Source organism: Lycium barbarum, chromosome 1 (genome assembly GCF_019175385.1).
Source record: "Lycium barbarum isolate Lr01 chromosome 1, ASM1917538v2, whole genome shotgun sequence".
NCBI lineage: Eukaryota > Viridiplantae > Streptophyta > Magnoliopsida > Solanales > Solanaceae > Lycium > Lycium barbarum.
The window spans coordinates 145,026,839-145,045,781 of NC_083337.1; the positions used below are offsets into that span (position 1 = coordinate 145,026,839).

The following is an 18,943-nucleotide window of genomic DNA, read 5'->3' on the forward strand; positions in this document are numbered from 1 at the left end:
AGGAATAGCAAAAATTGCACCTCAAAAAGTTGTACCACACTCTAGAAATAGATTAGGAATAGCAAAAACTGCACCTTCAAATGTGAGCCATGTTAAATATTTTCTCCACCATTTATATTAAGTTTAACAGCCAGAGTCTATTAATGTTTGATGGGGACCAAAAATGCTCAATTTTGATCAACTCAAATCATCATTTATGTCATTTTAAGAAATATAATTGGACCAAAATCACTCAGAAGTGTTCTTAGAGGACCATTTTCAACCCACCCAAAAATAGATCACAATTTCTGTCATTTTCTCCACTCTTTCTCATAGCAAAAAATATCATGCAAGAAAATATACTCTTTGTTAGTGGAGCCCGAAACTTTTTTAACCCAAATAACTTTTGGAACCAAACTAACCCATTAAAAAACAAAAGAACCAAACTAGGCTTCACGCATAGAATCTGTGCGTGAAAGGACTAAACTGTAACTTTTTGAGTTTGGTCCTTTGACGCACAGATTCTGTGCGTGAAAGAGGGTACTTTTTTTTTTCTTTTCTTTGCGTGAAAGAGGGTGCTTTTTTTTATCTTTTGTTTTTTAAGCTATCAAAATCACGTTTTTTCCATACTTTAGGCAAGGATTAGTCATGTTTCAAAACCCCGAAATATCAATATTTTATATAGAACTTAATATATTTTTTTGCGTACAATAACGTCGGCTCATTACATCAAGTATACCTAAACATTTGGATCGTCGTTTTAGGGGTTGTAAAGTACCCCGAAATAAGTTTTATTTGCTTGGAAACTTGTCATCTTTAGACTTTGGAAATCAAACTCAAAATTAAGCTTTTTTCCGTACTTTGACCGAAGATTAGTCACGTTTCAAAACACCAGAATATAAAATATTTTATATAGAACTTCATATTTTTTTAGCGTAAAATAATATCGGTTCATTACATCAAGTATACATATATGTTTGGATCGTCATTTTAGGGGTTGTAAAGTGCCTCGAAGTAAGTTTGGAAACTTGTTATCTTTAAGGTTTTTTTTCGTACTTTGACCGAAGATTAGTCACGTTTCAAAACGTCGGAATATAAATATTTTATATAGAACTTAATATTTTTTTTTAGCGTGCAATAATATCGGCTCATTACATCAAGTATACATATGCCTCGTCACTCAAGTAAATAAAACAGAAGGACAGGAGCATAGGTAGAAAACTAGTTATAAATTGTTGAAACTTTAAATGGTCATAACTTTGTGCTCGGATGTCCGATTTACGCAATGTTTTTTTACCCAGGGTATTTTTTCGAGATCTACGCGGACAAAATGCCGCAAGGTGGTTTGGCAAAGCCGATTTTCCAAAAAACGCCCGTTATCCCATTCAATTTGAATTTTGCCCAAAATTTGTGCAAAAAATTCATTCTTCTTTAGTAAAAATCTAATGATAAAAATCTATTTCGAGATGTTAATCCCGTGGTAATGATGTTTTGAGTGTCAATTTCGAGATTCAAAATTCAATTTATGAAAACGAGTTAGATAGCATTAGTGAACGACTGAACATTTTAAAAAATAAAAAGTGTCTACTTTGTTGCTTTTACCAATTTGGCTTGACGATTTAACCTCTCTTTTTTACTTACTTCTTTTTTATGCCAACAACATGGGATCAAACCTTGGTGGGAGCATTGAATGAGATATATTATACCTTGATTGAACCTCTTGTATTGGATGAATTATTTTTTAATATAATATTTTTATTTCAAAACATTTAAATCAAAATCCTATAAAATATGACACTTAGATCTAAAGATGACAAGTTTCCAAGCAAACAAAACTTACTTCGGGGTACTTTACAACCCCTAAAACGACGATCCAAACGTTTAGGTATACTTGATGTAATGAGCCGACGTTATTGTATGCAAAAAAATATATTAAGTTCTATATAAAATATTGATATTTCGGGGTTTTGAAACATGACTAATCTTTGCTCAAAGTATGAAAAAAAACGTGATTTTGATAGCTTAAAAAAAGAAAAGAAAAAAAAAGTACCCTCTTTCACCCACAGATTCTGTGCGTGAAGCCTAGTTTGATTTTTTTTTTTTTTAAAAGGTTTATTTTGATTTCAAAAATTATTTTTTTGGTTAAAAAAGTTCCGGGTCCTTGTTAGTGATATACACTGGGCTGGAGCAAATGTAGTATGCATCTGTTTGAAAATCATGGCTTTCAAAGTGGTTGTGGGTAGGGCCTCCTTTCTTCCTGAATTTCCTCATTTTTGTCTTGCATTGTGGCAATAATTATGGTTTTAAATTTTTAATCTACTTTTTTTCGATGGCATTAAAAGCATCTCTTGTCCCTTGTCGTAGTGCCCTCAGGCGCACACATATCTTTCCAAAAAGTAATTGCTTAAGGGACTAAGCTACCTCTAAAAATCACTGTTAGTTTCCAACTTTTATGGACTACCAAAAATGTTGTTACTACTGTATAAGTTGTTACACTTTATTTTTAGTCTAATTAAAAAAGATTAACTTTAATCTTTATTATTTTATCCATAATGACATTTCTTTATAGCTTTAGAAATGTCATAACATGTTTATAATCATAAAAAGTCTTTTTTGAAAATTTTGTATCAATCAAACACTGTCATATAAAATCAAACGGGGGAGAATACACTATACTTCATCAAAGTCCATACCACAAAATAAAGAAATACATCGAATTTAAGGATACAATCGGTTTCGTTTGTGTACTCGGATTTTGATTAAAGCATAGGTCAAGATGTTAAAAGAAGCATAAAATGAGGTAATGACGCTATTCAAGACACTCATGATGACGGAAAAGAGTTCAATGCGTAAAAAAATGTAGACTATTAGTCATCAGAGTAAATTGAAACTAAAAGATAGAAAAATCCTACTGATATATTTTATTGGATTTATAAGAGAGAACAAACATAGCTTACGTTTACAATCACCAATAATTAGTGTATCTTTCAAATTCTTTATGCTTTTGTAAGAGTTTTAATTGATTGCTTAAAAGTATATGTTTTCTTATTTAAATGATTTGAATTGTTTTGCGGCTTTGCTACGTCAAGGAGTATGTGGCAGACATCATAAAGAGATCTAATAAGGTTATCAACCAAGCATTTTTAGATAGGTGGGAACATAATGTTAATTCTTTTATTTTCAATTTTTTTGATTATTTCCTTTCAATTTATTATTATTTGCTTAGTTACATAGATATGCAACTATATTTGTACCGTTCAGTGAAGAGTGAAGAAAAATGGGATATTTTGTTTTTTCGTGAAAAACAAAAAGGGATATTTATAAATATGAAGCAACGTTTATAATTCCATATTTTTCAGTAGATGCATAAATTGGGTATAAGATGCTTCCTAAAAGCGACTCGCTTAGGGTACTGAAACATAACTTTTTATTATGTGTATGTTCACGAGAAGAAAATACATAGTTCTATTTTTTTATTCTGTTAATATAGTGTACATAGTTCTATTTTTTTATTCTGTTAATAAAGTGCTTAATTTGTATCTACAATCTCATATAATCGTGGACTTGATTATATTAACATTATATATATGTCAACGGATTTTAAAATTTTCATATAAAGATAGAAATTAACAACCTAACATAAATAAAAGACTTTACAATCATAAAAGGGAAATTAACATAAATATCCATCCACCCAAATAAATAGCCGATAAACGTATAATATATACATAATGTATACATTTTGTTTATTAGCCGGTGAATGTAAATATTTTTTATCGAGCAGTCAACTATGCAAACTATTGGTTGGAAGAGAAACAAATGACTATAGTCCAAAATGTTGATGAAACAATTTATTTTGAGATAAAATTATAGGACGAATATAAATTTCTTCCAATGAGTAGGGATAGAGTTGTGGGTGGTTCCAGAAGCAAGAGAGAAATTTCGATCTTTCATAGGAAAAAGGAAAGGAAAATGAAATTGGGCTTTGCCAGTCTTGAAATTGGGTCTAAATACTGCAGGGTCATTCGCACGATTAACCTTCAAAGGCACTGGTCTTTAATTTTTGGCCCTCAAATTGGTGGTCTTTAATTTTTGAACTTCGCCTTCTATCATGAGGTTTGAGGTTCGAACTCCGGCTCAGTAAAAAAAAAAAAAAACGCAAGGCAGAGTTTCGTAGAAAAGTTAGGCCTCAGGCAGAGTTTCAAACTCTACCTTAGGGTAGAGTTTTGCATGCAACTCTGCCTTACGAAATTCCTTTTTTTTTTTACCGAACTAGGGTTCGAACTCAGAATTTTAGAGTATTAGGTGAAGGGCAAAAATTAAAGACCATCAATTTGAGGGACAAAAATTAAAGACCAGTGCCTTTGAAGGGTAGTCCGCACAAAAAAATGCATTCGCTAAAAAGCCCTATTTTGGGGTGGTCCTTAATTTGTGCCCCTCAAATCATTGGTCTTTAAGTTTCGCCCTTCGCCACTTTATGTAATAAAAAGGTGACTGGAAATATTCACGATATTCTTGGTTCGAACCCCAACAGAGTGAAAAAAATTAATTTTGTAAGACAAGGTTTCATAGCAAATTATGCTTATTCAGATAAAAATTATGCCTTAAGGCATAATTTTTTAGCATCCTCCAGAAGTACGTAGAAACTATGTCTTGTGCAGCATAATTCTATCGAAATTAAGTTATCCTACAGAATTATGACTTAAGGCATAGTTTCTATGTAACGCGAACCTTTTTTTTGTTTTTGTTTTTTACTCTGCTAGAGTTCGAATCCAGAATCTCTGATTTCATAAACCAGCAAATAAGAATATTTTGGCTCATAAATTTACATTAAATGAGAAGGGGGGACAAAAATTAAATACCAATCCATATGAAGGAATATCCGCGCGATTTTTGGTTCTAAGATTGCACACTTTAATTCAAGTTGGGCTAAAATACTCCTATTTGACTTATCTGGCCTCCTTTATCAGCAAACCCATTAATTCGAAGCCCAAACTATGAAACCCTAGCCATTACATATAAAAACCCCTCTTATTTCATCTCCACGCCCACTCTTAACTCTTTCCAGCATTTCACAAAACCCTAACACAATGGCTGAAAGAGGTGGCGAGAGAGGAGGATTTGGCCGTGGATTTGGTGGTCGTGGGGGAAGAGGCGGTGACCGGGGCCGCGGTGGTCGTGGTGGTCGCCGTCCCCGTCGCGAATCTGAGGAAGAAAAATGGGTCCCCGTCACCAAACTTGGCCGCCTCGTTAAAGACGGTAAAATCCGGTCCCTGGAACAAATCTACCTCCACTCACTCCCCATCAAAGAATTCCAGATCATAGACTTGCTTATTGGTCCATCACTTAAAGATGAAGTAATGAAAATCATGCCGGTTCAGAAACAAACCCGGGCGGGTCAAAGAACCCGGTTTAAAGCGTTTGTTGTTGTTGGTGATGGAAATGGACATGTTGGGTTAGGCGTTAAGTGTTCTAAAGAAGTGGCTACTGCTATACGTGGCGCGATTATATTGGCTAAGTTATCGGTTATTCCTGTAAGGAGAGGGTATTGGGGGAATAAGATTGGGAAACCACATACTGTGCCGTGTAAAGTTACTGGGAAATGTGGGAGTGTTACTGTTAGGATGGTTCCTGCTCCACGTGGTGCGGGTATTGTTGCTGCACGTGTTCCTAAGAAGGTGCTTCAGTTTGCGGGTATTGAGGATGTTTTTACGTCGTCTCGTGGGTCCACTAAAACACTGGGAAACTTTGTTAAGGTTTGGTTTCTATTTATTTTTGTGTTTTTTTAATTGTGATTTAGTTAAGGGTGGTTGTTTTGCTTATGGAGTAGGATGGGTGCAATAATAATTGGGATTTCTACAAAAATATACAACCCAACATAATATATTACACCTTAGTAGCCATATTTTTAAGTTTACTTTTTTCGCGACAGTGCTTATAAAACATTTTACACTTGGTAAACAATGTGTCCACCTTGTATGAAAGTTTATAAGTAGCGTAATTTTCTGCCATTACCATGTGAAAATGTATGCTTAATCCTAATGTTAGGAACTTAGGATAGGGGTAGCTTAATTTTCTGGGAAACTTCATCAAGGTTTGTTTTAATTTATGTTTTTGTCTTTGTTCAGTTGTGATTTATTTAAGGGTGGTTGTTTTGCTTATGGAGTAGGATGTATGCAATAATAAGTGGGGATTTTTGCAAAAATATACAACCCAACCTAATATATTACACCTATATAGTCATATTTTCAGTTTACATTCACATGACTGACTTTTTTATTTCTATGAGAGTGCTTATACACGTTATACAAACACTATACACTTGCGGTGGACAATGTATCCACCTTGTAGGAAAGTGTGTAATAGTGTATAAGAGGTGTTTATACACGTTATACAAACACTATACACTTGCGGTGGACATCCACCTTGTAGGAAAGTGTGTAATAGTGTATAAGAGGTGTTTAAGGAAAAACTGGGCTAAACTGGGTTAATGTTCTTTCCCAGTAGACAGAAGAGCGTAATTTTCCCATAATTTCTAGACATATATAGGCTTCTGTGATTACCATGTGAAAATATATGCTTAATTTTAAGGTTAGGATAAGGGTAGCTTGAAATAAATGTTATAAACCAATGGAAATGAGATTGGTTAAGTATATTAATGGACCATATAAGAAGCTTGTTCAATTTCTGTTGGGATGTCTAATGCTAATGTTGAGTTTGATGCTAGATTGTTTTCATGAGAGTCAGGATTTGTAACTATTGCTTAAGACACATTTTTAAGAACAATAAAAACATGTCTAACAGGTTATTTTAAGGGATAATTACATTCTTGGACCACTCAAAAGAGTAATAGCCACCCAAATGTATAGGTATTGTATATCAAGAGCCTGTTTGGCTTATTTTAGGTACTTTTAAGGCAACTTTTCTAGTGTTTGGGTAAGATAAAAAGAGTGCTTTGAAGCACTTGTTCCTAAGCCAGAATAAGTTATAAGCCCATCCAAACATGCTCTAAGTATAAATATACATATTGTATACACAATAAATACATATAATAGACATAGTAAGTGTATAGGTTTTGTATATTTTTTTCTAGCGCCCGTAATTATTATCGGCCGACCGGCCAAAAATGGGAAAAGCCCTTGTTTTAAGTTGAGATGTAATTGGAAAATGTTCTTGTGGGAGGCAATAACAGAATGATTTAACTTTGGAACTACCATCTATTGTTTCTAATCCTAGTTTTCGTATTTGTGATTGTCTTTATAGAATGAAATTGATGCGAGTTTGAGATTGTGAGCTATTCAGCTAGGGGAACTTCATTTGTTGTATTGAATTGCTTTGCTCACCCATGGCACTTGGTTTAGCATGCGTTTGAACTTTTGGAGCTCAATATATTCCTTTTATGCAGGCGACCTTTGACTGTTTAATGAAGACATATGGTTTCCTTACCCCAGATTTCTGGAAGGAGACTCGCTTCACCAAGTCTCCTTTCCAAGAGTACTTTGATATCTTGGGAAAGCCTGCATCAAAGGTTATTGTCTACAGCACTGAGGAGGCTCCTGCTGAAAGGGTGGCTGAGGCTTGAGTATGAGTTTGTTCTGTTCCAGAGTTGTTCTTCTTTAGGTCTTTTTGTTAAACAATGCTGTTATTTCCAATTTTGGTCTATACTTTTGAGGATGTTTTTGTCACATTTGTCCTTGGATAATGTTCATCTTTTTGCCTTAATATATATGAATCTGCCTGGTTGATCTTGTTGGTAATAACCAATGATCTGATCAGATATTTTCTACTGTGGTGTAGGAATAGTTTCTGTTAGGAAAAATAAGATTATTTAATTGATTCACAAATAATTGAGATTTATAGTCACAAATCTAACTGCTCTATTGAATTGGTTTCTCTTTGAGCTGCTCTATGTTTATTGCGTTGGAATTATTTTTGAAAATTAAAATCATAGAGGATTTTTTATCAAAGGTGACATAAACTGTTTTCTTTCATGTTGCATAGCTTGTAGAAATGTTGGTTTTTGATCACTTTTATTGGTCAGATTGGGTGTTTTAGCATTGATACGCCTGGTGGAGTGGTAGATTTCTGAAACCTAGATGTTTTATCAATTCATAATGTCTAACTTTGAGTGATACGTAACTTTATCCCCGTCTGTAGTTAAGCTCTGTGCTTGAAAGGCCTAATGATCATTGGTTTGACATACTCGAAAACAAAAAGGCCCCTTGGTTTTGCATGACCCACTTGAATCCATTTGTTGTTTTTAGGGCTCTACACTCATGTAAACACTAACCACTACTCCTTACTAAGGAAACAGACCTACTGCCTACAAAATCTGTCTCAAGTACACTACCAAAATCCCCATTATAATGCAGAAACGACACAACACAGCTCCTTTACCCTACTACTTACCATCTTCATATAGAAGCCAATGACATACAATTTTAGAACTATGTAAAAGGATGCCTTGCATCCACACATAATGGCTTGCAAGAACCAGCAACCACTGAAGACAGGGTGCAGATTGAGAACAGAGAAGCCCGTATGCGAAACATTCAGCAGGAAGACTGCCTAATTATAGGCAAGTACTTTTGTAACATGAACCTTGAGGATGGAACACATTTTTACCATATCCAGCTACTCGAAGAAAATTCTCAACAAAATAGGAAAACAGAATTGGAAAATCACTTAGAATGACAATTGTACAATATCAGTTACTCGAAGAAAATATGCAAGACTTTGTAGGCGTTTGGCCATGAAAACCAAATATTTTTCACTTTATTTGGAATTTTGAAGTTGGAGTTGAAGATGGAGTTGTGTTTGGTTATAGGTTTTTGCAAAAAATATTTGATTGTTTGAATGTATTGAAAGTGAAAAAAGGTGAAAACAGGTTTTTTCCAAATTCCAAATATAACTTCAAGTTGCATTTGAATTTTCATGGCCAAACGTTGATTTTCAAATAAATGTGAAAAAGTTTTTCCGGAAAAAAATGAATAATTATCATGGCCAAACAGGTGCAAAGGTGCCTATAGAAAATCCTCTATTAATAGAAATATACATAGGAAAACACAAAACAAAAAGATAGCTTATGAAGGCTTGAGTGAGTGTATGTTTATCCTGTGGTAGATAGAATCACAAAATCATGTCCTGTCTTTAACAATAAACTTCAAACACAAGAACCAACAAATGATATTAGTAGGAACCACGAACATAACCTCAACTCCCACCTTGTTCATAACAAGGAAAATACCTAACAGCTTGTTCTGATGGTTGTTAACTATTGTTTAGTATATGTTATTAGTTTAAATACAATGCTTGTTTTGATTGTTACTTAAATTAAATTGTATCGTATCGTTAAATCTATCGTTACGTAAAGGCGAAAAGTTTCATTTTATGTAACGACAGATTTAGTGCTATTGCATCGTTACCTTATTTATTTTTCTCATTTTTGTCTTCACTCATTACTCCCTAATAATCATATTTTATTTTTTATCCTATCTTTTTATGATAGCTCTACATCTTACCGTACTTTTCTTGTAGGTTTTTCTTTTAAATTGTTGATGTCTACCATTATGAAACGACGGAAAACGATATGATCTATCCAAACGTTGTATTCATCAAAACCATACAATACAACACAGTACGATATAATATGATACATTATAAAACAATATCTAACAACCATCCAAACAAAGTGTAAGACAATGTTGGACCATTGCCAAGTTCAAAAACAGGAAAAACTCTATGAACAACAAGGAAATTAACCATGAAATAACTAAATCAGACAAGCCTTATTTACTACCAACCTTTCAACCCAAACTAGGATTCAGTCGGAAATCAGCAAATCATATTTTCATCAATGAACTATAGAACACGAAAAATAGTCCAAACATTGTTACTACATGATAGTCCCTACGCCTTTACTCCAAATATTTTCGAAGATCTACACCTGTTTATCGTTTCACTACAACAAAATATACTTTTAGCGGTAATTAATTAGCGGCAATAACTTAATAGCCGCTAATTATATTCTAGAATCAATTATTACCGGCAATACCAAACTTTAACCCTAACAATAAATGCCGCTAAATGCTTTAGCGATCTTGGATCTAATGACATTAACCAATTGCTGGTAAATGTTTTTGTGACAATAACTATTGCCGCTAAAAGTAAAATAGATTGCCACTAAAAGTCTCTTTTGGTGTAGTGTTTGCTGCTTGAAATTCAACGAAACTGACTGTTTCAATAACATCAAACATATCTAGAAGGAACAGTCCGAACAGATTTCATGAGGGATAGATATGGAATGCACTGTTCCCAAAAAAAATGTTGTCAGCCAATTGATTAATTATCATCATATATGATACAGCACAATATATATGTTACTCTCTCCGTTCATTTTTACTGGGTGTTTTACCATAATTCATATTAATTGGAGTATAGTTTTAATGGATTTGGGAATAATTTGAAAAAATAAATAGTTAATGCTAAGGTTTTTGTCCTTGATGCTTTAGCCTAAAGTGGATAAGTACAAGAGATAATTTTTTAATATAGTGGACTAAAGGTGAACGGATGGAGTATGTATTTGTTACTCCACGTCATCTTTACCAAAACATTTTTCATAATAAAATGATTAAAATAATAATAGATCACATGAAATCTATTATCATGGAGATGGTTTATATAATATTTAAACGCAACATAAACTTGTCTACATATACATTTCACTCTTGACCCTTTACCATCATCTTTAAGCTTGAAGTTTCTTCATTATTCTTCAAGTGAATCTCAATGGAGATCTTGTTTTCAAAATCAAGAAGCTTAAATCATTTTCTAATGAGATCAAGAAAATGCTGGCACAACTTGATACCGAGACATTTTGAGTCCATGAAAGCTGGAGAGCAACTTAATCATGTATACAACTATAAGGAGGATTATCATGATGACCTTAATGATGAAGATCAGGTAATGTTTGAACTCACCTTTTTTTTTTTGTTGTACTAATAAAAGAAAATAAAGAGAAATTTTAAACATATAAAATGCATGAAACGTGCAACAAATTATCATTTCTATTCCATAATTATTTTTATTATTCTAGACTTCTAGTATACAAAAGTGAAATGCATGGGAGGGATTAAGGAGCACTTGAAATAGAAATGGCTACATAAGATATTAAACAGTTTATAGTACCTATATTCCACTTCTTCTCACAATTTTTGTACGTGGTTGAACATAGATTTGGTTGAAATTTGGAAAAAGAGTTGTGAAATCAAAGTTGAAAAATGGTACTATGTGAAAGTTAAAGCTATGTTTGAATTTGCGTTTCAATTGAAAACAAAATTAAAGGTTTATACGTGAAAAAAAAAGATATTTCACTTTATTAGTTTTTCAAGCTTGATAACGTGTAACAAATTATCATTAATTTCCATCCACTATCTATGAAACTTTTTCTTGGTTGATCCATTCCAAGAAGATTATCAAGACATTTTGCATATAAGTGTGTGACCGATCCAGTGGTTAATGAAGTGAGTTGAGAATCATGAGGTCTTGAATGACTAATACTAGGTGATTTTCTCCCATTTATCCAAGCCTTGGTGGACAAATTACCCGATACTACTACTAGTGTGAGCTAGCAAATACCCCATGAAATTAGTATAGATTCACACAAGCTATAGCTTGGATATCATGATTATTAAAAGGAAGAAGAAGATACATTTTTATATTTGCCAACTCTTAAAAGATTATAGTCTAATATGAATTGACAAGACATGTTAAAGACTACTAGATATTAAAAGTATACTTTTGATATGTTCTACATATTCAACTTAAGATTTACATGTCAAAGTATATTTTTCTTCTTTTAAATTTCACGCCCAATATAAAGATACATAAAAAGGAAAAACATGATTAGTGAGAATTCATATTCATATAATGATTTTGATTTGTCTGGAATTGCGGCACACTTATTATTAGGCCCCGTTTGGACATAATTAGAAACCATGGTTTCAAATCATGTTTGGACATGTAATTTGGATATTTTAAGTTGTATTTTCTCTTATAGACATAAAAACCCCACAAATTGTGAAAACTATCAAAACATTCTCAATTCTTATACAATCTTACCAAATGAGCAAGTCATAGTTCATAACAAAATTAGTACACTACTAGAAGGCCTTTCTAAAAAATACAACATCAATTAATCAAACTTTAGTTCAATAAAAACGAAAATTTAACATGAATAGCAATGTAACTACTCTTTAATATAATCCTCTCACATAAATTAAAGGTTGGGAGACATAAATAAAGGTTGATGGAAGTTAATGAGATTGGTAAATGATTGATGAGAGTAATTGTTAAAAATATCTACCAACTTATGGGTCATTTTTTACAAAATATAAACTTCTGGTTAAATTTTATATTTAAAAAAGTTGAAACCATGATTTCAAACCCCAAATTATGCCTTTTGGGATGATTTGGAGTTTGAAACCATGATTTGAAACCATGAGTGAAAGTGCATGTCCAAACGCTAGTTTGAGGTCATGGTTTCAAACCATAGTTTGAAAATGCATGGTCAAAAGCCTACTTAATGTACTACTATATAAAATGAAATGGATGGGAGAGACTAAGGAGCACTGGACACATAAAATTTTAAACAATTTATAGTACACATATTTCACTTCTTCTCACAATTCTTGACAAATTTAAAAATATTTAATACTTATTATGATTAAATAGAAACTATTATTCAGAATGTAAGCTTCATTCTCTATCGTGTACTCTTAACATTAAGTAATGCACTATGATTCTTGGAAAAAAGAAAGAAATAAAAATACCGCATTAAAAATATTATAATACTATCTACTATCGACTTCTGGACACAGCATGTCTGAATTTTAATAGCATATCAATGTCAAAAAAGATAATGCAAACTTTTATTCAGTGATGTGATTTGCTACATGTGCCAAAAATTTACTTTTTTATTTAATTCCACAAAGGAAGTGTTTTGTCTCTTTCAATTATATAGTGAATTATTTTTGTGGTTTTGACGTCTAAATGTATTTCAGATATATAATATCGTAGTCTGTTTTTGTTGTTTCCTGAATAAGTTATTGATGTACGTCGTTTTGCAGTTTGTTTCTTATAGTATTGGTTTAATCAATTTCTTCTGCTAACACTATTGATGAGTAATATCAATAATTAACTAATTTCATATGAGATTTTCATTATTGTCTTGCTTGTTAGTTATTGGCCTTATGGGAATGATCAATTTGTTCATGAAAATAACAACAAAAATAAGTAGTTGTAGTCGTAGTACTAAGCACGAAATACTAGATGTGCAACTTTGTAAGCTTGTGTACTTCCTCCATCCCCTTTTACTTATCAAATATATTTAATTTTTTTTTTTTTTTACTTATTCATTTTAGCAAATTAAGAGCATTAATTATTTTTATTCAATTTTACTTTCATCATTAAGTAACTATTCCCTGAATTAACTGAAGTAAATATAGTTAAATTTAGATTCTTAAAGTACAAGTTTAGATGGATAATTTAGTAAAATAAACACTTAATTAAGTAACTTCTTTTAAGGGAGTACAAAATACAAATCGAACAAGTAAAAAGAAAGGAGGGAGTAATACCTAACTAATAGGGTAGCATTCTATCTTAAATTGTCCTAATTAGAAAATCTCTAAACGACTAGCAAGTAGATAGCATCTCCCCAGTAGTCCGTTATTGAGCTCAAATTCGCATGCATTATACCTATATTATTATTCTCAACTTAATAGACATACCCAAGAGGTCAAGACAACAATAATAGAATTTCTTAAAAATATTTTATAGTACATTTTAATAACAAAATATTATGGGAAAAAAATGAGTTATGCGCTCTCTTAATTGTAGAAGTTTATTTTCTATTGAATCAGCACACCCTGAATTTCCCTGGAGGAAGGGTTCCAATTACATCTCAGATGAAGTTTATCTTAGAGTCATCTGAAAAGAGACTACCTTGTTATCGAGTCCTTGATGATGATGGCTATCTAATTCCAGGCAGTATATTTGAACAGGTATATTATGTGTAATTCTTTAAGTACGGGTAGATTGGGATAATGACATTTTTTTGTTTCTTATTGATTAATTTTGATTTTGGTTCTTGTAATTTATGACTTAGCACATTTAACTTTCAATTAATTAAAATATGTGTTTTTGTCCCTTTAAGTAGGAAATTTATTATATTAGATTATATCTAGAACTACATTACCCTCAAATTAACATGGAATAACAATATAAATTTAGCGCAATCCATGGACAGTTAAATGGTAAAACGGTTTAATAATTCTATAAATTTGTAAATATTCACAATAAAAGAAAATAGTATGCACATTTCAGTTAATTGAAGGTCGAACGTGCTTAGTTAGATATCACAAAGGCTAATATCAGAATTTACTTATAATAGGAACCAAAAGTGCTACTAACATTAAGACATAGATTTTGATGGAATTCTTGGAAATCAAATGGTAGGTGAGCAAAGGATTGGCACTAAACATGTATTCAACAATGGTAGCACTTCAAACAATGGACAACATTTTCTATGAAGCACAAAGGCAAGGGAGGTTATCTTTCTACCTTACCAGTACTGGAGAAGAAGCTATCAACATTGCTTCTGCTGCTGCACTCACCCTAGATGACATTGTGTTGCCACAGGTACTTGGTTTTGTCCTCCTATTCTACTGGTCTCTCTGTAATTAACGTGTTAACCAAATTAGTATGGTGATTCTATTATACTCTTGTCCTTGTTTGAGCTCTTATAGCCTAACATCAATTGTATATACCTACAGGTAATGTCTCAGAGAGATATAAATGCTAGTTCTGTCTAATAATTCTGTAGTAATAAAAAACATTTAGCATCAATATAATGATGATGTAAACCAACTAAGAAGAATTATAGCAGCCTATTAGGTCAAACTTTTAAATCTGCTTATTTTGAAAAGTATTTTTTGACAGTGTTTTTTGGAAAAGTAATTTAAGAGAAAAGTAGTTTGTGTTTAGCTAATTAATTTGAAAACACTTTTGTCAATATTAGAGCAACAATTTGTGTTGGCCAAGGTTCCAAAAGTGTTTCTAAGGAAAAAGTTTTTTTTTTTTTTTCGGTTTTTGTAAAACATCTTCCGCTGCTACTCAAAAATATTTACATATATCTTTTTCTAAAGAGCTTGATCAAATACCTCAACTCTCTAAAATAAACACTTTTAATCTTTTAGAAATTTTGCCAAAACAGGCTATCAATTTATTAAGGACATCTAATTAACAAAACTGGAATACTGCAGAAAATATTGCTACAAGAATGACTTGCACAAATTAAGAAATCAAGAACATAAAAAGATTGAAGTTTCTTGTTATATGTATTGCAGTATAGGGAGCCAGGGGTTCTTTTATGGCGCGGCTTCACACTTCAAGAATTTGCAGATCAATTGTTTGGAAATAAGGCTGATTATGGGAAAGGCAGGCAAATGCCTATACATTATGGTTCCAATAAGCTCAATTACTTCACTGTTTCCTCTCCACTCACGTAACATTTCAAATCCTTTATCCCTTTGCCAAGTACTCCCTCCGTCCCAATCAGAGGCGGATCCAGGATTTGAACCCTATGGGTTTAAACTTAAAATTTTTAGTATTGAACCAATCATATTTTTAAAGTTAGGGGTTCATATCTATTATTTATTACAATTTAGTAGGTTTTTACACATAAATTTATGCTCTGTGTCGAAAGTTAGGGGTTCAATTGAACTCCTACATACAATGCTACATACACCTCTGGTCCCAATCCATATGGCAATACTTGGATTTCGAGAATAAAACGAGTTTGTCTTTTATCGGAATTTTCATAGGTCTTCTAAATTGTTAATCATTCTGCCATGCTGTACTTTTCATGTAGTTTCCATATATGTTAATTTTACTTCAAAAAAATTAAGGATTCTACGTCCGAATATACGGTCAAAATTAAGAATTTTGACTTTTGAAATTCGAACTATAACATATAAAATGAGACAGAGGGAGTAGGAGATTCAGAATTTCGCATGATTCACAGCTGCAAATTCCATTTTGTTTCAGCACACAGCTTCCACAGGCCGCTGGCGTGGCATACTCTCTCAAAATGGATAAAAAGGAAGCTTGTGTTGTGGTTTATTTTGGTGACGGTAGCACCAGTGAGGTAACAAAATCGCGCGTATTAACATGATATTATTTTCCTTAGATGGAATTGTTGTTTTAACTTCTTTCTCTTTGCAGGGTGATTTCCATGCTGGTTTGAATTTTGCAGCAGTAATGGAAGCTCCTGTCATTTTTCTTTGCCGCAACAACGGATGGGCCATTAGCACTCCTGTAACAGAACAATTTCGAAGTAAATTCCAAGCTCATCAATTTAAATAATTTCGCCATTTTAGTGTCTGTAATTTACAACAATGCAAAAATATTGAAATGCCTCAAAAAACATTAAAGTTTTAGTTCCTCATATTCTTTTCAATGCTAGGTGATGGAATTGCTATTAAGGGGCAGGCTTATGGAATCAGAAGCATTCGTGTAGATGGCAATGATGCACTAGCAGTTTATAGTGCTACTCGTGCAGCTCGTCAAATGGCAATAAAGGAGCAACGACCAATATTAGTTGAGGTGAAATTTTAACTCCTGTTATAACTCTACTAAACAAGAGAATGCAAAAACTAGTTCAAGTTGCAAAATAAATTGAAGTTAAATGATGTTAAAAATCGTCATGCCTCTTGTTCATATCATCTTTCTTTTAAAGTTTTTACACGACCTCTAAGACAAGACATTTAATAGTTTTAGTTATAAGAGTGTTTGTCTAAACGACTCATTATTAGAACAGAAAGGGTGAATATGAAAAAAACTACTCTAACTTTCACTTCATAACTCTCAGGCCATGACATACAGAGTAAGCCACCATTCAACGTCTGATGATTCAACAAAGTATCGGTGCGTAAAGGAAATAGAGCAATGGAGAACAGAAAAAAGCCCCATAACCAGATTCAAAAAATGGATTCAGGGAAATGGCTGGTGGGCTGATCAAAATGAAACTGAACTTCGCGGAAACATCAGAAAACAGGTTCACGATTCAACAAGCATAGGAGTAGCATAATTTCACACCTAAAGATATTATACACCTAGAGTTTCAATTAATATTTTTCTTTGTCCTGATTTCTGATATCTTAGGTATTGGAAGCAATTCAAGGTGCAGAGAAAGTGGAGAAACCTCCATTGAAAGACTTATTTGGTGATGTTTATGACAAAATGCCATCAAATTTGCAAGAGCAAGAGAGGTTTATTAGAGATACTATTAAAAGATGTCCAAAAGAGTATCCTTCTGACGTGCCTGTGTAGGCTATTTTCCCCTGATTTTCGTGATATATTAAGATGGGGTTATCTGTATTATCTGTGAGCTTTGTGTATATAATTATCAAGAAATAGATTTCACCTAGACCGAAGTAATTATTCCAGTTTATTGAACTAATTTATCTCACTTCTATATTTAATTTCATTTTTGAGTCATACTGAGTAAAGTAGTAAGTACCAACTCACCAATGACATTACTGGCATTGATGAAGATCTTGACTCTTGATCAATTGCTAGTTCATTAGTATGTAGGACCGTACTTCCAAAAATTACTTATTTTAATACGTATTGTTGTTAGAAAACGTTATAGAGAGGAAATGTAATTAATCAAATAAAACTTTTTCAATCAATTTATCTTATTAGTACAAAATTTGATGATAAAGTATGAAAACAATGAAAAAGAAATTGAGTAATGCAATAGAAAGAGTAAAGTTCTACATTAGATTAATATAGAAAGAATATGAACGATATCTAATATTTTGCAGAAGCCAAGAAATTGAGTGATTTTTTCCTTCTTCCAAGTTTGAAAAGCAATGACAAATACTATTACATCAGAATATATCAACAACTCCTTAAATTTGCCAGTAATTTTATTTAGATACTTAAACTAATGTGTGTTCCAATTGAGCACCTGAATACATAATAAAGTGAATTTATTAGACACCTCTAACTCAAATTTTGAAACATTTACGTGTATATTCTCAAGCCTCCATTAAATAGATATGTTAACCACACAAAATGTCTAAATGAAATTTACTGACAAAAGTATATAAAACTATACAAATTCGTCTTCATCAAGGAGGTTTGAACTGTTTGGTATTCTTGAAATTGAATTGTGTCATTTCTATCTTGGCCAATACAATTTGCCAGCAAATTACATTTAGACATTTGAATTACAGTTTACTTTAATTGAACACCTAAACACATGATAAAGTATTTCTATAAGATACTCTCGATTCAAATTTCGGAAAAACTATTATGCATGTTTACAAACACCTATTAGGTTATTAAGTTATCCACATAAAATATGTCATATCCTTTAATTATACACATCAGCCTCAATTTATAAAAGCATAAGGTTTAATGGCTTAACGAGGCAAATGCGTATAATCAAAAGAAGGTGTCACATTTTACATAAGTGGTTAACTTATTTATGTGATTGACACATGAGAACATGCGCAAAACAAAATTCAAAATTTGAACCGAAAGTTTACAAAGATCACTTTATCATGTATTGAAAGAAACCGTAATACGAGTATCTAAATAAAATTTACTAATAAATTTAAAAAGATGCCAATGTATTAAGCCTATAATTTATCACCTAACCTGACTAGGAAATAGTAATCTCATGAATATAATCAAATAACTGGATTTGAGTGAAAAGTCGTGTGTCTGGGATGGTCCCAAAAACTCGACTTTCATCACGTAAGAGACATGTTTGTCAGTGAACAGATCCTAGCACGCACATAATTATAAATTTTGTTGCGACAAAAACTTAAAGTCTAACTTAAATAGCCCTTCTACGTATGACTTTGCAATAGTACAAACAATAAATGTTTTCAGT

General features: G+C 32.3%; 2 protein-coding genes across 2 annotated transcripts; both read left to right on the forward strand.

The window, feature by feature from the left end:
- The first annotated feature begins 5,021 nt into the window (after positions 1–5,021).
- Positions 5,022–7,765, forward strand: LOC132641721 (small ribosomal subunit protein uS5x-like). The gene is made up of 2 exons (XM_060358801.1): positions 5,022–5,735; positions 7,385–7,765. Exons 1-2 carry the CDS (start codon positions 5,070–5,072, stop codon positions 7,559–7,561), a joined length of 843 nt encoding a protein of 280 aa, XP_060214784.1. The 5' UTR covers positions 5,022–5,069; the 3' UTR covers positions 7,562–7,765.
- A 2,960-nt stretch (positions 7,766–10,725) lies between these two features.
- LOC132612561 (2-oxoisovalerate dehydrogenase subunit alpha 1, mitochondrial-like) lies at positions 10,726–17,474 on the forward strand. The gene is made up of 9 exons (XM_060326677.1): positions 10,726–10,941; positions 13,899–14,039; positions 14,494–14,676; positions 15,384–15,541; positions 16,084–16,183; positions 16,261–16,372; positions 16,502–16,641; positions 16,907–17,092; positions 17,200–17,474. The coding sequence occupies exons 1-9, from the start codon at positions 10,768–10,770 to the stop codon at positions 17,365–17,367; spliced, it is 1,362 nt and encodes a 453-aa protein (XP_060182660.1). The 5' UTR covers positions 10,726–10,767; the 3' UTR covers positions 17,368–17,474.
- Positions 17,475–18,943: the final 1,469 nt, after the last annotated feature.